Source organism: Salpingoeca rosetta (genome assembly GCF_000188695.1).
Source record: "Salpingoeca rosetta unplaced genomic scaffold supercont1.6, whole genome shotgun sequence".
NCBI classification, from domain to species: domain Eukaryota; class Choanoflagellata; order Craspedida; family Salpingoecidae; genus Salpingoeca; species Salpingoeca rosetta.
Window position 1 is genome coordinate 332958 of NW_004754928.1, and position 19127 is coordinate 352084.

A 19127-nucleotide genomic window follows, 5' to 3' on the forward strand; every position below is an offset into this window, starting at 1 on the left:
ACGACGACACACACACACACACACACACACACACACACACACACACACACACACACACACACACACACACACACACACACTCACTTGATGCCCTTCTTCTTTGATTGGGACATGTGCCTTTGTGGTGCTTCTACTTGTGAGCGCTGGTTCTTGTCCGTGGTTTGGGGAGAACTGTCTCGATCCGTGCACACGGCATCATCAAAGTGGGCGCCCATGTGCTCCAAATATGTCGCCTGCTCGTCATCAGACGTGTCGTATGCGCTGCTGTACTCGGTCTCTTGGATGCGTTCAAAGGCGCAGGTGGTGCGCGCGTGTGGTTCAGACTCCAAGCGCATGTTTCGTTGCAGATACAAAGCAGAACTGTTCGCCTTTGGCCCCAGCTCTGTTGGGGACACGTGTCGCGATGCCTCGCCCACGCGGGCTATTGGCTTGTGCGTGACCACAACGACGGGGCTGGCGGTGTTGTTGCGGACACCGTCTGCCGTTGCTCCCGCACTGATGCCGGTTGAGTAGTCTGTGCTCTGGAAGACCACGCTGTTGGTGGAGGCGTTGGCTTTTGAGCTGCGGCTGTAGGCAGTGGTGGGAATTTGGTGCGAGGGGCTGTTGGGCCCCGACTTGAGTCGTCTGGCAGGCATGGACGCCACGCCGCCGCTGTGTTCCGGCTTGGCAAAGTTCATGATGATGCTCTGCACAATTGTGCGCGCGCGTGCGTGTGTGTGTATGAGGTATGAGGTAATAGCGTTCGCGTGCGAGTTGTGGTGAGGTGGACGTGAGCGTGAGATGAGGTGTCAAACAAAACACAGAACTTCATCGCCGTTGAGCGCTCACACACACACACACACACACACACACACACACACACACACACACACACACACACACACACACACACACACACACACACGCATACACATGCATGTGCAATTCACAAGCACCATCACTCCCTCCCACCTTGCTTGGCTGGATGAAAGGATCGTCAGAGCGCAGCAGGCTTCTTGAGCTGCTTCTTGGCTGGTTGGCGAGTTGGTGACTTGCTGCAGGTGCTCTTGCTTGTTGGCAAGAAGAAGAGGAGAGGCAAATCGCACACACAAGACCGCCCACCGCCGCCTCGCGTTTCCCCTCGCCCCAAGAACAAAGCATCAAACAACACACAGCAACTCTTCTCCTCCTTCATCGTCGCGTTTGCTTCATTTCGCGTTCGTCCGCCTTTGCCTCAACTGTTCGTTTGCTTCTCGTTGAAATTCGCGGCATCTTGGTCGTGGTCCGGATGGGCGAGCGAAGTGCCCGGTTGATACATCGGGGTGACTTTTTCACGTAAAATTATGAGTCTTGTGCTAATTTGCCATGATTTCGGCTGATGATCGTCGATTGCCCTCGCTCAAGCACATCAGGCCAAGTGGTGCGAACGACGACCCAAGCAAAACCAAAAACAACCAGCCACGCTCCCTTGGCTGCCTTGCTCCCATAACCGCCCTTGTGTCAGCGTCTCTGTGTGCTCGTGTTTGTCAGCGACCAAGCTTAAGTGAGTGTATGAAGCCAAGCAAACAGACAGGAGAAGGCTCTCTCTCTCTCTCTCTCACACACACTCACACACACACACACACTCTCTCTCTGTGGTCAAAGATACCCTGCGCACCCCGCCTAAACCAAGCTGGGTGGAGCGCAGCCAGCCATCATGCCAAAGACGCCCATCCCAGCCTTTGAAGCAGAGGTGTGTGCGTTCTGCCCGTGCTGTGTTTGTTTGTGTTGCTGTAATTGTGTCTCGTGGATAGTGGAGGGCTGTGTGAAAGGTTGCTGCGCTGCCGTTGTTCATACCACACACACCTTCTCTCACGCTTATATGCTTCTCTTCTTTTCCGTGCAGCTTGCTTCTCTCAAGGCACCCGTGTCGCAAGACAAGATTCGCACCTTGACCAAACTTGCACTCACCGACTACTTCAAGGTAAGCACAGGACAGCTCACCAAGCCTGCTCTTGTCGCGACGACCCGTCATCGCTTTGTTCGTGGCTTTGTTCGTGTCTTTGTCAAGCCTTGCCCTCTTTTGACACTCCTTCTCCTACTCACCCACCCACCACGTCTTCCTTATCTCTTCTCTTGTTTCGCGTTGACAGTACTTCAAGTTTGTGGTGTTCCACATTGAGCGGTCCATCTCCAAGGCTCGCTCCGATCTCAAAGTGCCTCTGCTCTATGTCATCGACTCCATCATCAACAACTCTCGGCACAAGGTGTGTGTGTGGGGGAGTGGGGTTGTTGTTGTTGTTGTTGTTGTTGTTGTTGTTGTTGTTGTTGTTGTTGTTGTTGTTGTTGTTGTTGTTGGAGGGTGTATGTAATTTGCGTGTGAAGGTTCTTGTGCGCATTTGCGTGTGTTTCAGCTTCCCGCGTGTATTTCCGTCATCGTGTTGCGTTCACACACAGCTCCCCCCTCTGCTGCGACTCGCGCTGTGCAATGTGTCCATCAACGCTCATGTATGACAGTATGGAGACGAGGACGTGTATGCGCCTCGATTCGGAAAGGCCATCAAGCCAACCTTCCAGCATCTCTTCAAGTGCAGCTCCGCAGATCAGGTGTGTTGATCGCTGCGACCTGCCTTACACGTCTGCTGAAGTGTGCGCTTGTGCGCCTTGTTTGTGTGTGCGCTTGTGTGCTCGTGTACATGTTCGCCTTGTTTGTGGGTGTGCGTGTGCTTGTATGTGCGTGTGGGTGTGCGTGTGCTTGTGCGCGTGCCTGTGCCGTTCTGCTGGTGACAGCAGCCTTGCGTTGTGTGTTGCGTGTTGCACCTCCTTTCGCCAGCCACTGACTCAGTGTCCTGCTTGCTTCCCCCCCCCCCCAAAAAAAAACTCACACGCACAACGCTGCTGTTCCCCCCCCCCCCATAGAAACGCGTGATGCAAGTGCTGAAACTGTGGAAGAAGAACAACGTCTATTCAGAGGAGGTGAGCACTTTAGCATCATCTTTTGTGGCCGCCTTCAGCACTGCATGCAAATGCTCAATTCTTCTGCCGTGCACTGAGCATGGCCGCCGTCGTCATTTCTTCCCTCCAACCAAGCACTCGCGTCTAGACACAATCCACATCGTGCCTTTCCCCTCACCCTGCTTCAACCCCTTTTCCACCATCCCCCCCCCCTGTCCATGACTTGCGCGTGCCCCTACCATCGGTCGTCTCGCCTCTCACCTCTGTCTCGTTGTGCCTCCCCCCCCCCCGCTTCCATCAGCTGATTGATTCGCTGGTTCCGCCCGCGCTGCGCGAGGATTTTGCCCCCAAACCCGCCGCGAAACCAGACACACAGGGACACCCAGATCCCATTGAGGTTAGTTTGCATGTTGTGTTCGTTGTTTGTGTTAATGTGCTCTTTTTGTATTTGTCGTTTGTATGCGCTGTGTGTGAGAAAGAGAGAAAGGGAGAGATGGAGAGCTTGGCGGGAATGGGAGAGAGCGTTATCGCTTCTCCGCGCGCCTTGTCGTCTCCACGTGCCGGCTCCCTTGCCCCTCTGTCTCTCTTTCTGTGCATTGTTCAGAGCCACATGCCACGGTATTTCGCCGAATTAACGCGAATCTTCCTTTCCTCCCTCACAACACGCACATCCACACATCCACACACACACACACACACACACACACACACACACACACACACACACACACACACACACACACACACACACACACGATCCCTCTCTTTCTATTTCTTTGTTGTTGCTGTTTGACTCCACCACAGAGCATCTTGAACAGCTTTGCGTACGATGATGAGGACGATTCTGCTGGTGGTGCTCGCACAACGCCGCCACCTGCGCAAACATCAGCTGCACCAGCGGAACAGCAGCAGCCGCAATCACACACACAGCCGCCTGCGCAGGGCGAGACACCATCGTCAGCAGCGCCCACCAATGCATCTGCTGATGCAAATGCTCTTGGTTCGTTGGCGGCCTTGTTTGGCCAGGGAGGTGGCGGAGTGTCGGAGTCTGATATCCTTGCCCAGCTGTCTGCCATTGTAAATGAAGGCGATGAAAGCACCACCCCGCGTCCATCGAGTGAGCAACAACAAGCTGCACCACCGCAGCGCGTGCAAGACCCGCGCGCCGCGCTCTTGGGTCAGGCTGCGCAGCCACCAGCCACCACCACCACCACCACCCACACCCCTCCACCCGCACCGCAGCAGCAACAGACATACGACCAACACAGCCACACCCTGCACGCGCTACAGCAACAGCAGCAGCGGCAGCAGCAGCAGCACCAGGCTAACAGTGTGCTTGGTGCGCCGCCACCCAAGGCCGACATGTCGCCCGAGGAGATTCTGCGACAGATGCCGCCCGCCGCTAACGAATGCCCCGAGGGCTGCATTCGACGTAGGTCAAAAAGAAAAGACACCACCACGTCCGTTGTGGACGTGCGTGTGTGTGTGTGTGTGTGTGTGCGTGCGTGTGTGTGTGTGTGTGTGTGTGTGCGTGTGGAAAAGGGGGGGGGGTTGCGAGTCGCATCGCATCAGAGTTGATCTGCCATTTTGTATTTGGCCCTGTCCAAAGCGAACAGTGTAGCTGTGCAGCCAGCGTTTGCGTGGTTCTTTGCTGTCATGTCACTCACTTGCTCTCTTGTGTACCTTCCTGTCTGTGTTTTGTTTTTTGCTTCTGTGTGTGTGTTTGCATGTGTGTGTGTGTGTGTTTCTAGTGGCGAGCTCGACGCTGTGGATTGGCAGTCTGCCGTCTGACATCACCAAGGAGCAAGTGCTGCGCCTCGTCCGCGACTACGGTGTCCTCAAGCCGGGCCACATCAAGGTGCGTCTGCAGCCATGCTTTACACCACGCACACACACGCACATACGCACACGCACGCTTGGTTGCACCTGCTGTTTGTGTGCAGTCGCTCTTTCGACGTGCTTTTACCTTGCGCACAGACCATCGGCTCACAAACGACCCGTTTCCCCTTGTCGTCTTGCTGCTCCTCGACTGTGCATCTCCAACACCCGACCCGAAATGAACAACGAATCGGCTGTGTGGTTGTGTGACTGTGTGGCGTTCCCATTGCATCACACACAACCCTGTCACGTGGCACACCTTGCATTCTGAAACCCGTAACGCAACGCAACGCAACGCCGTGAACAACCCGACACGTTGCGCTTGTTCGACATTGGCGCGCGTTCCCACCGCATCACAAAACGCAACGCACCACCCGTCGCGCACTACGACACAATTACATCACCACACACACACACACACACACACACACACACACACACGACACAACCATACGGCACGCACACACACCACAACCACACACACACACACACACACACACACACACACACACACACACACACACACACACACACACACACACACGACACCACCATACACGACACACACAGGTTGATCCTGCGAAGCACCAAGCGTTTGTGATTTTGAGCTCGCACCAGGCGACGGGGGCGGCGCACAATGCGCTCAACAACACGGAGGCGTTTGGCCGCACCATCCAGGTCCTTTGCTCGCGTGTGCTCGCCCTGCCCATGCTTCTGCCTGCACTGTCCTGCCTGCCATTGCCTTTGGTTGTCTCCCCTCGCCTGCGCTATGAACGAAAAGTTGGTCCTTGCATTGAAAGTCGAGAACACAACAAGCTCGTTGCCCCCTCCTCTCTCCCATGTTATCTTTACTGCCTCTTGTTTGACGCGAGCGACAGCCAACACACGAGACGCACGAGACACACACGCGCGCGTTCGAACGAACACCACGCACACTCATGCACGCGTGTCAAGCGCACATTGAAAGCACGTTCACCCGCCTCACCCAATTGTGCTGTGTTCATTTTGGTTGTGTCGTGTTCAAATTGGTGGTGAATGTGTTTTGTTTTGTTTTGTGTGACCCGCATGGTCACTGTTGTTGTCGGTTTGTGTTTGTGTTGTGGTGTGATTGATGTTGTCCCGTTAAACCCTTGTGTGCGATCTTCCTCGTGTCTCTTCCTCTTCCCCTCCCTTCCCTTCCACTCTTTCTGTCTGCATCTGTCTCCTCTTGCTTCCCCCAACAGACAAACTTTGCGCGCGGGTTCCGGCAGCGCAACAACATTGGCTGGGATGTGCAAACAGGCTATTCCTTCCTGCCCCTCGGCGATGTGGAGCCCACCGACCTCCGCGGCTACACCCAGGGCTGTGTTGTCGACCGCGCCACCTGCCCCGCACACCTCCTCCAGGACCTTGACCGCTTCCCGCACGTCCACTTCCGCACGCAGCCGGACCTCCTTCAGCTTGCCTATGGCGACCGCGCCCCCCGCGGCCTGCGCCCGGGCCACGTTGCCCCCGCCCTTCGCCAGCCGGGCGAGGACGCCGACGGCCTTCCACGCCTCGTCTGGGAGGACCGCGATCTCCGCGACGCGCGCCCACGCCGCCGCTCACGCTCGCCCCCACCGCGCAGAGGCTACGACAGGCGGGACCGCAGTCATCGCGGTGATCGCGGTGATCGTGGTGATCGCGGTGATCGCGGTGACCGTGAGCGAGGAGCACCACCCCACCGCCCGTTTGGCCGCGGTGGGCGGCGCCACGAGGACGACGAGGACCTGGATGACGTGTTTGCCATCCGCAACAAGGGCCGCACGCGCGCCAGCAGCATGAGCCCGGACCGCCGTGATGGCAGTGGCAGTGGGCGACGTGACGGCGATGATGGCGGTGTACGCCGCAGGTCCCGCTCACGCTCACGCTCGCCGATTCGCAGCCGGGATGTTGGGCACGCCAACGGCCACGCGCCAGCTGCTGCTGCTGCTGCTACTGGTCGGCATCCTCAGCCTCAGCCGCAGCAGCACCAGCAGCAGCATCAACCACAACCGGACAATGTCCATCCTGAGCGCGCAGCCCAGGTGCCGTCGGCTGTTGCTCCAGGTATGGCACGCCCCTCTCCGCCACACCGCCCACCACACCCGCACCACCCACAGCAGCACAGGCCGCCACACATGCCGCCAGCACCCCACATGCGTCCGCCCATGCCGCCGCCACCGCATCGGCCAGGGATGCGACCGGAGCATCCTCGCATGATGCGCCCGCCGTTCCCGCCACACCCATACACGCAGGCACAGGCGCACGCGCACGCACAGCAGGCGCCAAAGCCCGGGGGTGTGCTCCCCACTTCCGCTCCCGCACCGGCCCCACACCGGCCACCCCCTCCGCACGCCAACAGGCAGCAGCCACCGCAGCAGCAGCAGCAGCAGCCACGCAAGAGCCGGTGGGGTCAGCCAACGCAGCCGCCACAACAGCAGCACAGACACGATGCCCCACTGCTCACCCCGCCCGTTCAGAACTGGGTTGCGCAGCAATAATATCCAACCCAACTGTGTGTGTGTGTGTGTGTGTGTGTGTGTGTGTGTGTGTGTGTGTGTGTGTGTGTGTGTTTTCTTTCGTTGTGTTCCGTTTCCTTTAGATGGCGCAAACTACTTGACCCGCTTTTTGTTGTCCGCATTGCCGTCGTGTGTTGATTCTAGATCAGCAAGCGACTGATGATTGTTGTTCGTCGATATCCGTCGTTTATTTAAGCTCACTCTCTGCAGGTGCAAAGCACGCCCCCTCCCCTCCTTCTTTCTCCCTTTGTTCCCTTGTTGTTGCTCCCCCTTCCTTCCACCGCCTGTCACTTTCCCGCACGCGTCCTGTTCCTCGTCCGCCGTTGCTGCCGCCACACCAGCCGCCTCTCTGTCGCTGCAGTCCTGGCGACACCCGTCACCGGGACGCACGCGCCGCTGTCATCCCTCACCACCATCAGCGTCGCCAACAGCATCAGAAACGGCAGCACCAGTGGCGTGAGTGTCTGCTGTCGCCACCGCCACCGCAAGCATGACGGCACGCCTTTGTTACAGCAAGCCTGCGCCGGACCCGATAGGGAAGAGGGCGATGCCTGTCTCCTTTGTCTTGTAGTGGACATCACGCGCCGGCAATGTGACGGCCGCCCCATCCCGCCGCTGGCACGACAGCTGTACCACCGTGACGACGACGATGATGATGATGATGATGGTGGTGGCGGTGGTGGTTGTGGGTGCATGCAGTGGATACGTGAGTGCATGCAGTGGATATGTGAGTGAGTGGCGCGCTGATATGAGGACGCCCACTGCTGGGTGCTGGATGACATGGCCGAGTTGATGGCATACGTGCAGAGCGACAAGACAGCCGCAGCCGCAAACAGGCGTGCGTGCTGGGCAGGTGCAAATCAGCGCCAACCATGACATGGCGACGTGCGTGTGCGTGCAGCTTACCAAGCCGTGGACGCTTGCCGATGCCCCCGTGGCGAGGGCCTTTGCCGTCAGGACGGTCTTGGCCATGAACGGAAGCTGCGTCAGAATCACGTCGCCTGTCTCTGCAGACCACAAGCAACAACAACAACAGCAGCGGCGGAACGTCAGCAAGCCATTGTGGTGGTGGCGGCACAGCGCATCGATTGTTTCTCTCTTGTCTCTTCCATCTCAGCCCCATTCCTTTGTGTCCATTCTTCTTTCCCCTCTTCCTCCATCGTCACACTCGCGTTACACAGGCTACGACCCCCAAACTCTGTGAACGCCTGTGTTGTGTCCTTTTGCGAAAAGTGGAGCGGCGTGTGGAAGTGGTGGCGGTGGTGCTGTTGCTTTTGTTGTTTTCGGTCACTTTGCGGGTTCGTGTGCGTGTGTGGTTGGCACCAACCTGGGAGGGCGTCGGCGTGGAGATGGAACACGAGCGCCGAGCCGTCCCCGCGCGCCTCGACCACTGCCCGCAGCTGGTGCAGAAACCGCAGCATGTTGTGTGCGGTCACCCCGGCGGCCACGGCCTCTGCTATCCCATCCACGACGACCACAGTCGCGTGATTGCCACCATCGTGTTGATCTTGAGCTGCAATGAACTTGGATATCGACGTCACGGCAGATGCTGACTCTTTCCTACAATTGGGTTGTGAAAGTGTGTGTGTGTGTGTGTGTGTGTTGTTGTTGTTGTTGTTGCGCGTTGTGGAGTGTGTTTTTGTTTGAGGGTCAAGTAAACAGTGTGAGTTGCAATGAACGTGATCAGTAACCGATGGTGGTGTGTAAGGCTGAACACACAAAACACAGCACAAGAGGACAGCGAGAAAAGGATGAGCACAGAAGCACGGGTGTCAGCACACACACGCACGCACACGCACAAACACACACACACACACACACACACACACACACAATATGACTGACAAGAAGTTGGTGATGGTGGGAAACTGGGTTGGCCCCCACAGCTGCTCGTCGTGTTGCTCGACGCACAAATCCGTGAGGCCATCAACAAACAAGGATTTGGTTGGCGGGGACCCGGGGCCATCCAAGTTGTAACCCTTGACAAAAAGTAGCAGCAGCAGGCCATTTGAGGCAAGGGAGATGGGAAAGGCAAAAAGTCATGGAAGTTGTCAAGTACACACATACACATGCACGCGCGCACCCACATAGTATGCACACACACAGTGTAAACGCACGCACTGACCATTTTCTTGCCAATGAGCTGATAGTGATGGTAGGTCTGGCAAAACGAAATGATGACGGCCCGGCCACCACCTGCAACAACGCACAGTGCATCAGAGTGTGTAATGAGCAGTTGTCCAAACACATACATGCGCAACACACAACACACACACATACACACACGCACACTCAAACACACACGCAACAGACACACGCACATGCACACATACACACGCACACAAACACGCACACATACACAAACACACACACGCAAACACACACATACACACACACACACACACACACACTCACACTCACACACACACACACACACACACACACACACACACACACACACACACACACACACACACACACACACAACCGCTCACCTTTCATGTACATTTGAACAAAGCTGTGCAGAAAGATGGAGGCGTCCACGTTTCCCTCCGATTGCACACAGACGGCTCCGTCCAGCCTGTTTGCCGTCTCGGGCAAACCCATCAACACGTTCAACGCAGACGCAGCCGACATTGTGCTGTTGCCCGCTCACGGCCAGTTGTAGATTATTAACTGAAGTCATTGACAAATCCTCCCAACTTGACTCGTCCAACACAACGCTGCTCACTCCTTCATCTTTGATTCCGCACCAACAAAGCAAGAGCTGAACCTCAAGCACACACACACACACATACACACGCACGCATACACAACACGCACTGGCTTGCAGGATGGCGTCCATTCCACAGGAGTTCGTGTTGGCTGGTGGTGCAGGTTCAACACCACAGGATAAGGGAGACAAGGGAGCGGCGATTTGTGCGCGGCGACAATCGCAGAACAACGGCAACAACATCGACCTCCAAGATACGAATCACACGGAGAAGGACAAAGGCAACCAAACATACAAGATTGACCGTGAAGTCCTTACACGGCAGTCAAAAGGGGGGTACCAGCAGCAACACCAACACGTGAAACCACAGAACACCACACCAGCAACCACAGAACCAGCACCAGGGCCAGCAGTACGACCAGTACCCTCACGATCAGCGCCAGCAGCACCAACGCCAGCAGCACCAACGCAAGCAGCACCAACGCCAGCATGCCGCGCGACACGCATACGTTGACGCCGGCACAGAAGGCGGCGTTCAAGGAGGTGTTTGGGTTCTTCGACCTCAACAAGGGCGGCACAATCACGCAGGGCGAGCTGTACACGCGCGCCCGCCAGCTTGGGCTGACAATTGAGGAATGGGAGGTGCACGAGGCCATGAACGAGATCGACCCGCAGCATCTCGGCCACGTCTCCTTTGAAGCTTTCCTCAACTACATGACAAGCAACCAAAAGTACTCCGAGACACTCACCGCAAACAAGCCCGCGTCTGCCAAGGTTGCGCTTTTGTTTGCGTGTGTGTGTGTGTGCGTGTGTGCGTGTGTGCGTGTGTGTGTGTGTGTGTGTGTGTGTGTGTGTGTGTGTGTGTGTGTGTGTGTGTGTGTGTGTGTGTGTGCGGGGTTTTTGTGCGAGGGAGGAGAAGGCTGGGGCTGTTGTGCGTTGTGCTGGAGCGGTGGGGCGAGATGACACGGTTGCTGACTCGTGCTTGCGTGTCAGAAGGGCTTTCCACTCATGAGTGTTGTTGGATTTGACGATGTGTGTGTGTGTGTCTGTGTGTGTGTCTGTGTGTGTGTGTCTGTGTGTGTGTGTGTCTGTGTCTGTGTCTGTGTGTGTGTCTGTGTCTGTGTGTGTATTTATCTTGCGCTTGTGTTGCACTGCAGGTTCCCAAGGAGGCGCTGTTGTTTGTGGCGGTAACCAAGTTTGTGCAATGCCACAAGCATTCGAGCATCGGAAGCAAGAAGGCGCGGCACATGGCCGAGCTGGAGCGCTACTACCGTAACAAAGCAAAGCACCATCCACACGTCATCGGTAAGGGTGTGCGTGGTGTGTGTGTGTGTGTGTGTGTGTGTGTGTGTGTGTGTGTGTGTGTGTGTGTGTGTGTGTGTGTGTGTGTGTGTGTGTGTGTGTGTGTGTGTGTGTGTGTGTGTGTGTGTGTGTGAGAGCCAATGCAGCCCGTTGGCTGGACAACTCTTCATTCACACAACTGTGTCTGTATGTCGTGTGTCGCTGACTGGCTCGTGAGCGCGCACGCACACTGCTCACCGCTGTGTCTGCATGCGTTTTTCGCATCTCTTACCGCCTGTGCAGGCGACTTTGCGGCCGGGTGGCGCCTCGTCGGGCTCACACAGCGCGAGTTTCAGAAGCATTGGATTGACCTGAAGAGCGAGAACAAGGCGGCGGGCAAGGCAAGCTCATCCCCATATGCGCAGGCGCCGTCCATGCGCCTGTTTGTGAACACGACGCCGAACGAGCACAAGCGATCTGGATCCCGTGGATCATCGCGCAAGCGGAGGGGAAAGCGCAGCAGGCTGAAACACAAGAGCAAACAGCAGCAGGAACAACAGCAGCAGCAGCAGGACGAAGGGCGCGATGACGGGGGTGGTGGGAACAGTGGTAGCGGCCGCACGGGGCAGCCGGTCGTGATCGTGGTGGACAGCGACGGTAACACCAGTGATGTTGCGGAGGCGAGCAGGGGCGCAGTTGGCGTGCCCACCATTTGCATGACAGAGTGTGACGATGAAGGTGGTGATGGTGATGATGGTGGCACTGACAGTGCTGGCACTGGTGCCAACACTTCAGGCAAACCACACAACCAGCAGCAGCGTGGCGACGCCACAAAACATGACAACAACAACAACAGCAATGACTGCAGTAGGGGTGGCGGCAGCCGGATATCGCTGAATGTGGACGAGTGCACTGCTGTTCTTCTCACTGCAAATCGCATCGGCAACAATAACGATGGTGGTGGTGGCAACTGTCAGGACTCGTGTGCATCACAGTCACCAAATTCACATCCTGGTATGGACCCTGCGACGAACAGTGACGATATCGGTGCTGCTGACACGAACACAACGCCTGACAGTGAAGCCACACCAACGAACACGTCATCGTCATCGTCATCGTCATCGTCATCGTCAACATCACCGCCGTCACCGCCATCGCGTGCACGGGGACGCTCGTCGCTGGCGGCCAAGACGTCGCACCTGTCGATTGCGTCGCTCGGGTCCATTGTCTCTGATTCGCGTCGCAGCTCCCTCGCTTCCCGCCAATCGTCCATGCTGCCACCACCAGGCCCGCCCCACCACCAACACCACCAGCAGCTGCAACACCTTCAACACCACCCGCAGCATCTCTCTGTCAGCGACGTGCCACCACGCCCGCCGCCATGGACGACAGTGTCGCAGGATCCACAGCAGAAGCAGCTGCACCGCAGCCGTTATCACCGCCGCAGCTACTGCCTACCGCACGTGCCCATGCGCGGGGGCCGGCGTGGCCCGGGAGCACCCCCACTCAAGTTCACCGACCTGCCCGAGATTCGACGCAAGGCGGACGAGGCGAAGAAGTCGTTCTTGCACGGGCAGAGCAGGAAGGGCGAGACGCTGCTCAATGAGCAGTGGCGCAAGACGCGCGCAGACACAATTGCGTCGCCCATGCTCAAGCGTCGACTCCGGCGAACGTTCCAGGCGTACACGGGGACAGCCACCAAGCGCCACCCGCACAAGTAGCACCACATGTGGAGGGGAGGGAGGGAGGGGAGTTGTGTGTGGTGGGGGAGGTTGTTGGTGTGTGTGTGTGTGTGTGTGTGTGTGTGTGTGTGTGTGTGTGTGTGTGTGTGTGTGTGTGTGTGTGTGTGTGTGTGTGTGTGTCATGAACTTGATTTCTTTCGATATGTTCAGTTGTCCTACTCAATGTACAATGCAATAAACACATGCAAACAGCACGCAGTCAAGCAGGAGAACGACACGGCGCTGCACAATCGACAGTCAACTTCCTTGAACACACACACACACGCACACACACGCACAGAAACACACACACACACGCACACACACACACACGCACACACACACACACGCACACACAGTTGCTCCATATCGCTTTCCTAGAACAGCTGCTGCTTCTGGTTTGGCCGCAGGCTTGCGTAGAACTCAACCTTTTCGCGCGTAAGTGACGGCTGCACGCGAGCGCGTGCGTGTGTGAAATCGCAGTGCTGAACAGAGCCGGTCGCTCTGTCTCGTCGCAGCGACTGCATGCCGGCCTCCATGCACAGCGCTTTGAGGTCTGGTGGTGTCGGGTTGCGTTGCGGTGTGTTGATGGTGAGAACGTGTTGTTGGTGTTGTTGTTGTTGTTGTTGTTGTTGTTGTTGTTGTTGTTGTTGTTGTTGTTGTTGTTGTTGTTGTTGTTGTTGTTGTTGTTGGTGGTGGTGGTGGTGGTGGTGGTGGTGGTGGTGGCGGTGGTGGTGGTGGTGGTGGTGGTGGCGGTGGTGGTGGTGTTGTCTAAGTTGTTGTTGTTGTTGTTGTTGTTGTTGTTGCTGTTGTTGTTGTTGTTGATTTGTTGTAAGGCACATGTGCAGACCAGAGGCACACACAGAGACATACACATGCACACCTGCGCCTGTGTAGTATTCTGTGTCCTGCGCAATCGCGTGGAGATCAACTGTGCCGTCCACGGGCATCGAACGTGTGTAGATTTGCAGAATGGACAGCCGGCTCTCAGCGTCCTACATGTGTGTGTGTGCGTGCATGTGTGTGTGCGTGTGCGTGTGTGTGTGTGTGAGTGCGTGTGCGTGTGCGTGCATGTGTGCGTGTATGTGTGTGTGTGTGTGTGTGAGTTGGTTGATCCATGAGAGCGTAGCAGTACGTGAAACCATCGTCGCCATGACTTTACACTCGTCTTCAACAGCAACTGCGTGCAAGGTGGTGCGAGAGAGCGGGTGCGCCGACCGGGTGCGGGACGAAGATGATGCTGTCCATACGGCCCGCGCGGAGAAACGCAGAGTCGAGCATGTCCGGTCTGCACGCAGCGGTGGTGGTGGTGGTGGTGGTGAGAAGAGGGAGTGGTGGTGGTGAGAAGAGAGGGTCGTGGTTGATATGGGATGGTGTGGTTGAGATTTGTGGTGAAACGATGGGGTAAGACGACAGTTGCACTGAAGCCGCCACCGTCAGCACGGCTGCTTGACCTGTTGGTGGCGGCGACGACGATGACGTGACCAACGGCCTCGATGCCGTCCATCTCATTCAGCACCGTGCTCAGCACCTGAACAGCAACGACAGACCGTGCAGGAGAACACCACGCGGCGGGTCGGTGCCCAGCGTCGCGAACAGCGCGCCGTGGGAGAAAGGCAGGCTGGTGCCGTGTGTGTGTGTGTGTGTGTGTGTGTGTGTGTGTGTGTGTGTGTGTGTGTGTGTGTGTGTGTGTGTGTGTGTGTGTGTGTGTGTGTGTGTGAGTTGTGTGCGGTGTGGTGTGCATGTGTGTGTGTGTTGGAGTACGGTCACGTGCACACAAAGCCAATGCGTTATTACTGTACACAGTGGACGCACTCATCAAGTACATACTCGGCAAGCATGCACACGCAGCGGTGCGCCTGTACCAGCAACTCTCATGCACGATATACACACCTGACAATGTCACAGAGCTGCGCCAAAGGTTCAGTCAATCCCGCCAGACGGGAAGAGTTGTCAGCGTCCTGCTGCTGCCGCCGCTCTTGTCGTTGTTGTGGTTGTGTGTGGAGTGTTTCGTCCTGATCTGAGTCGCTCGGCATCTGGGGGTGAGTTGCGGCTGTGGAAGGTAGGAGGGTAAGAGTGGTTTGCTGGGTGATCTTTGCGGCAAAGGTGCTGTCCACACTGGTGACTATGCCCGCTGCTGATTCTGCGTGGGTGGGGAACAGCAAGAGATTGGGCAAGTCTCTCAGGTCACAATGTGTGCGGAGCCAGGCGGGGGTGAGGCGAAGTGGTAGCACCACATGGCTGCCGACCAAGGTTTGATGAAGCTTGTGTGCGATGGTTGCTGATCTTGCTTCGAGATCTGGCGGCGCTGGGCCCTCCAACCGACACGAGACGGCAGGGACCGACTTTGCGCCAGTGATGCTGAACACCAGCCACTCTGCATCCGACAGAATGCACCGCAACCCACCCTTCTGCCGAAACGCATACGTAAAGCCACGAAGACTCACTCCCTCATTACCATCATCTCCTTGTGCCTGGCTGTGCTCTGCTTGCAGCTGCTCCTCACTGTGGGTGACACTGGGATCCGCAGCGTTCTCACAATCGCCACTATCCACTTTTGCACACTGCTGCTGCTGCTGCTGCTGCTGCTGCTGCTGCTGCTGCTGCTGCTGCTGATCTTGTATCTGCTGTTGTTGTTGTTGTTGTTGTTGTTGTTGTTGTTGTTGTTGTTGTTGTTGTTGTTGTTGTTGTTGTTGTTGTTGTTGTTGTTGTTGTTGTTGTTGTTGTTGTTGTTGTTGTTGTTGTTGTTGTTGTTGTTGTTGTCGTTGTTGTTGTTGTTGTTGTTGTTGTTGTTGTTGTTGTTGTTGTTGTTGTTGTTGTTGTTGTTGTTGTTGTTGTTGTTGTTGTTGTTGTTGTTGTTGTTGTTGTTGTTGTTGTTGTTGCTGCTGCTGCTGCTGCTTGATGCGAGCAGTCCTGTGCTTTGTCGCCCTTTTAGACTTTGCGGCAGAAATGCGTGACTCGAGGGCGCCCCAGGTGATGCTGGGCAGCAAGCACGCGTCGTCCACGTGGGCGATGGTGGGCTGGGGCTGCCCTGGTTGTGCTTGAGGAAACGCGAGCACCGGCTCCAGCGCCGTGGGTACCGGCCAAGCCGTGCACAGGGACGCCACAGTGCGATGCCCTGACATCATCCTCAGCACCACCACGTGGCTTCCAAACGCCGCCAGCCCCGCCTCAGTCCAAGCACCGCGGCGAGCAAGGCATCGCCCACTCCCACGCACCACAGCACCACCACTCAAGCCTCTGCCACTCATCACGTTCCGCCGATCTGCTGAATTTTGACGGAAGATTTGGCAATTCTTCCACAATGGCACCGGGAAAATTCAAGCTGTGGTGGATGGAACAAACGGCTGTTGTGGCTGTGATGACCGCGTTCCCTCGTTGTGTGCGGTGGTGGTGGTGATGGCGTAGCACTGCATGCTGCTTCTCCTGCGCGGTCTCACCGCGACGATGCGTCTCTCAAGATGGCACGTGGTCACCTGATGTGCTGTCGTGACTGGTGTGCTATGGGCCTTTGTTCTCCACAAACGGTCGACAAGGCGTGATGACGTTTCGCGGACTTCATGTAACGGTCAGTGCAGCGGTGGTCTTGAGGTCTCAGGACATCACAGCAAGCACTTGCGTGGCCTTGCTGTTGCTCTCTCTGTGATGTCATTCGTGTTCTCTTGTTCTCTGTTGCATGACATGCACACCACCTCCTCGGGCACACCGGCCCAGCACCGGACACACTCGCATACAATGCGAGACAATGGCGCGAAATATTATTACTGTGCTTGCTGTTTGTGTGTGTGTGTGTGTGTGTGTGTGTGTGTGTGTGTGTGTGTGTGTGTGTGTGTGTGTGTGTGTGTGTGTGAATTTTCCTCTGCTGTGGGTGCAACGGTCTCTCTGGTGTCTCCCTCTGTTTCGTTTGCTAACGTCTTGCTTCTTGGTTCTCTTGTTGGGTTGCTTGGGTTCGCAGGTGTGAAGCGCGTGCGCGTGGCCGTGTGAAGCCGTCATTTTCTCTTTTGCTCAGTCAATCTCAAGCTACACAGCGCAAAGTAAGAAGTGTGTGTGTGTGTGTGTGCGGAGAAGCGAGTGATGATGCTTGGCCTTCTTGGTTATGCTGTGCTCACGCGAGATTCATGCTTCTCCTGCTCATTCCCTGCGATCCATCCCGAAACCACAACTCATATTGCTTGTTTGTGCAACGACGCCCACTGTCTCTTCGCTCACGGCACAGCACACACACACACACAGGAGGCCAAATTCCACACACTTGTCCTGCACCACAATCGAGGATGGAACCACGACCTCCTCCCTCGCACGAGGTGCATGCGTGCATGATCGTACTCCATATCACCTTTACCTAAACTTCTAGCCTCTCCGTCACCCCTCTCTACATACACTGGCCTTGTCTGCTTGCCGACATGCAATACACTACCCCACACGCTGCCGTTTGCTGCTCATTTTCTGCTTGCTTGCATGCATGCATAACTATCGACTCATGCCTGTTCTCTTCTGCACCGTGGCTCTCACGTCTTGAATCGTGATGAAAATGCACTTTGGGCCTTCCCTCCTTCCTGGCGGTCGCAGGAATTGGTGTTCACTGAAGAGTTCCCCGGCGGCGTGGTACGCGTCATACGACTCTGGTTCCTGAATGATGTGAGGCTCGAACAGCTGGAGTCCCGGACCCGGCGCCGGCGGCAGCGGCATCAGCAGCAACAACATCTGCATCAGCAGCAACAGGGACAGCAGCAACAGGGACAGCAGCAACAGGGACAGCAGCAGCAGCGGCGGCGGCGACAGCAGCACTGGAGACGGGAACAACACCGGCAACAGGACCAGCAACTGCATCAGCAGCATCAGGGGCAACTGCAACCGCAGCAACAGCCGCTTCAGCAACAACAGCTGCATCAGCAGCCGCAGCAGCAGCAACAGCTACATCATCAGCTGCAACAGCTGCATCAACAACAGCTGCAACAACCGCATCAGGAGCTGCATCAGCTTCAACTGCAGCATCAGCATCAGCTGCAACAGCAGCACCATCAACAACAGCCGCATCAGGAGATTCAGCCGCAGCAACTGCAACAGCTGCATCATCAGGAGCTTCAACTGCATCATCATCAGGAGCTGCAGCAGCCGCATCACCAACAACAACTGCATCATCATCAGGAGCTGCAGCAGCCGCATCATCAACAACAACTGCATCATCATCAGCTGCAACAACTGCATCATCAGCTTCAACTGCAGCATCAGCATCAGCTGCAACAGCAGCACCATCAACAACATCCACATCAGGAGCTGCAGCAGCAACAACAGCTGCATCAACAGCTGCATCATCAGGAGCTTCAACTGCAGCATCAGCATCATCATCATCATCAGCCGCAGCAACTGCAACAGCTGCAACAGCCGCATCATCAACAACAACTGCATCATCATCAGGAGCTGCAACAGCCGCATCAGGAGCTGCAACTGCATCAGCAACATCAGGAGCAGCAACTGCAACAGCCGCACCATCAGGAGCTGCTGCTGCATCAGCTACATCAGGAGCAGCAACTGCAGCAGTGGAGACAGGAACAACAACACGCGCTACATTGGAGACACCAGCAGCAGGAGCAACACTGGAGACAGCACCAACAACTGCTGCTGCTGCATCAGGAGCAGCACTGGAGACGGGAACAACAGCAGCAAAGACGACGGCGTCGGCGCCGGCGGCGCGAAACCCCTCCTCCTGTTGCTGACGAGGGCTTTGAAGAAGCCTCCGCTGACGAACACGCACAGCAGGAAGGCGCCGTCAATATCCGTCGCGCCCCTGGCCCTGCAAACACCAGCGGCAGAGGCGGTCATGCCCGTGGTGCCATTGGCCTCCTGCCCAACGGGAACGGTTCCAACGCGGCCACCGTCCCGCTCGCCCCTGGGCCAGCCAACCCTCATCCTCATCCTCATCCTCATCACCATCCTCATTGATGTGAACGCCATCGTCTCGCCATTGACATCGACAGAACCGCATCTCTCACGTAAGGAATGGCGATGACAGCAGCGCACCTGCCGTGGCCGACGGCATGTGTGTGTGTGTGTGTGTGTGTGTGTGTGTGTGTGTGTGTGTGTGTGTGTGTGTGTATGTGT

At 56.6% G+C, this 19127-nt stretch overlaps 6 protein-coding genes across 6 annotated transcripts; 3 read left to right on the forward strand and 3 right to left on the reverse strand.

Annotated features, from left to right (window-relative positions):
- Positions 1-80: 80 nt before the first annotated feature.
- On the reverse strand, positions 81-1671 carry PTSG_02640 (uncharacterized protein; the record flags this gene model as incomplete). Its single annotated transcript, XM_004996081.1, has 2 exons — positions 952-1671; positions 81-686 (listed from the first exon to the last, which is right to left on the reverse strand). Exons 1-2 carry the CDS (start codon positions 1138-1140, stop codon positions 81-83), a joined length of 795 nt encoding a protein of 264 aa, XP_004996138.1. The 5' UTR covers positions 1141-1671.
- Positions 1672-1675: 4 nt separating this feature from the next.
- Positions 1676-7332, forward strand: PTSG_02641 (uncharacterized protein; the record flags this gene model as incomplete). Its single annotated transcript, XM_004996082.1, has 10 exons — positions 1676-1711; positions 1865-1942; positions 2112-2225; positions 2476-2565; positions 2878-2934; positions 3215-3310; positions 3718-4345; positions 4665-4771; positions 5362-5469; positions 6015-7332. The coding sequence occupies 10 exons, from the start codon at positions 1676-1678 to the stop codon at positions 7290-7292; spliced, it is 2592 nt and encodes an 863-aa protein (XP_004996139.1). The 3' UTR covers positions 7293-7332.
- Positions 7333-7474: 142 nt separating this feature from the next.
- On the reverse strand, positions 7475-9979 carry PTSG_02642 (uncharacterized protein). Its single transcript, XM_004996083.1, has 6 exons — positions 9806-9979; positions 9436-9506; positions 9156-9289; positions 8638-8870; positions 8217-8317; positions 7475-7937 (listed from the first exon to the last, which is right to left on the reverse strand). The coding sequence occupies exons 1-6, from the start codon at positions 9945-9947 to the stop codon at positions 7818-7820; spliced, it is 801 nt and encodes a 266-aa protein (XP_004996140.1). The 5' UTR covers positions 9948-9979; the 3' UTR covers positions 7475-7817.
- A 533-nt stretch (positions 9980-10512) lies between these two features.
- On the forward strand, positions 10513-13025 carry PTSG_02643 (uncharacterized protein; the record flags this gene model as incomplete). Its single annotated transcript, XM_004996084.1, has 3 exons — positions 10513-10797; positions 11181-11328; positions 11608-13025. The coding sequence occupies 3 exons, from the start codon at positions 10513-10515 to the stop codon at positions 13023-13025; spliced, it is 1851 nt and encodes a 616-aa protein (XP_004996141.1).
- A 377-nt stretch (positions 13026-13402) lies between these two features.
- PTSG_02644 (uncharacterized protein) lies at positions 13403-16294 on the reverse strand (the record flags this gene model as incomplete). Its single annotated transcript, XM_004996085.1, has 5 exons — positions 14924-16294; positions 14480-14646; positions 14244-14313; positions 13909-14020; positions 13403-13581 (listed from the first exon to the last, which is right to left on the reverse strand). The coding sequence occupies exons 1-5, from the start codon at positions 16274-16276 to the stop codon at positions 13403-13405; spliced, it is 1881 nt and encodes a 626-aa protein (XP_004996142.1). The 5' UTR covers positions 16277-16294.
- A 1364-nt stretch (positions 16295-17658) lies between these two features.
- On the forward strand, positions 17659-19035 carry PTSG_11899 (uncharacterized protein; the record flags this gene model as incomplete). The annotated part of the gene is made up of 2 exons (XM_004996086.1): positions 17659-17663; positions 18174-19035. 2 exons carry the CDS (start codon positions 17659-17661, stop codon positions 19033-19035), a joined length of 867 nt encoding a protein of 288 aa, XP_004996143.1.
- Between the last annotated feature and the right edge of the window lie 92 nt (positions 19036-19127).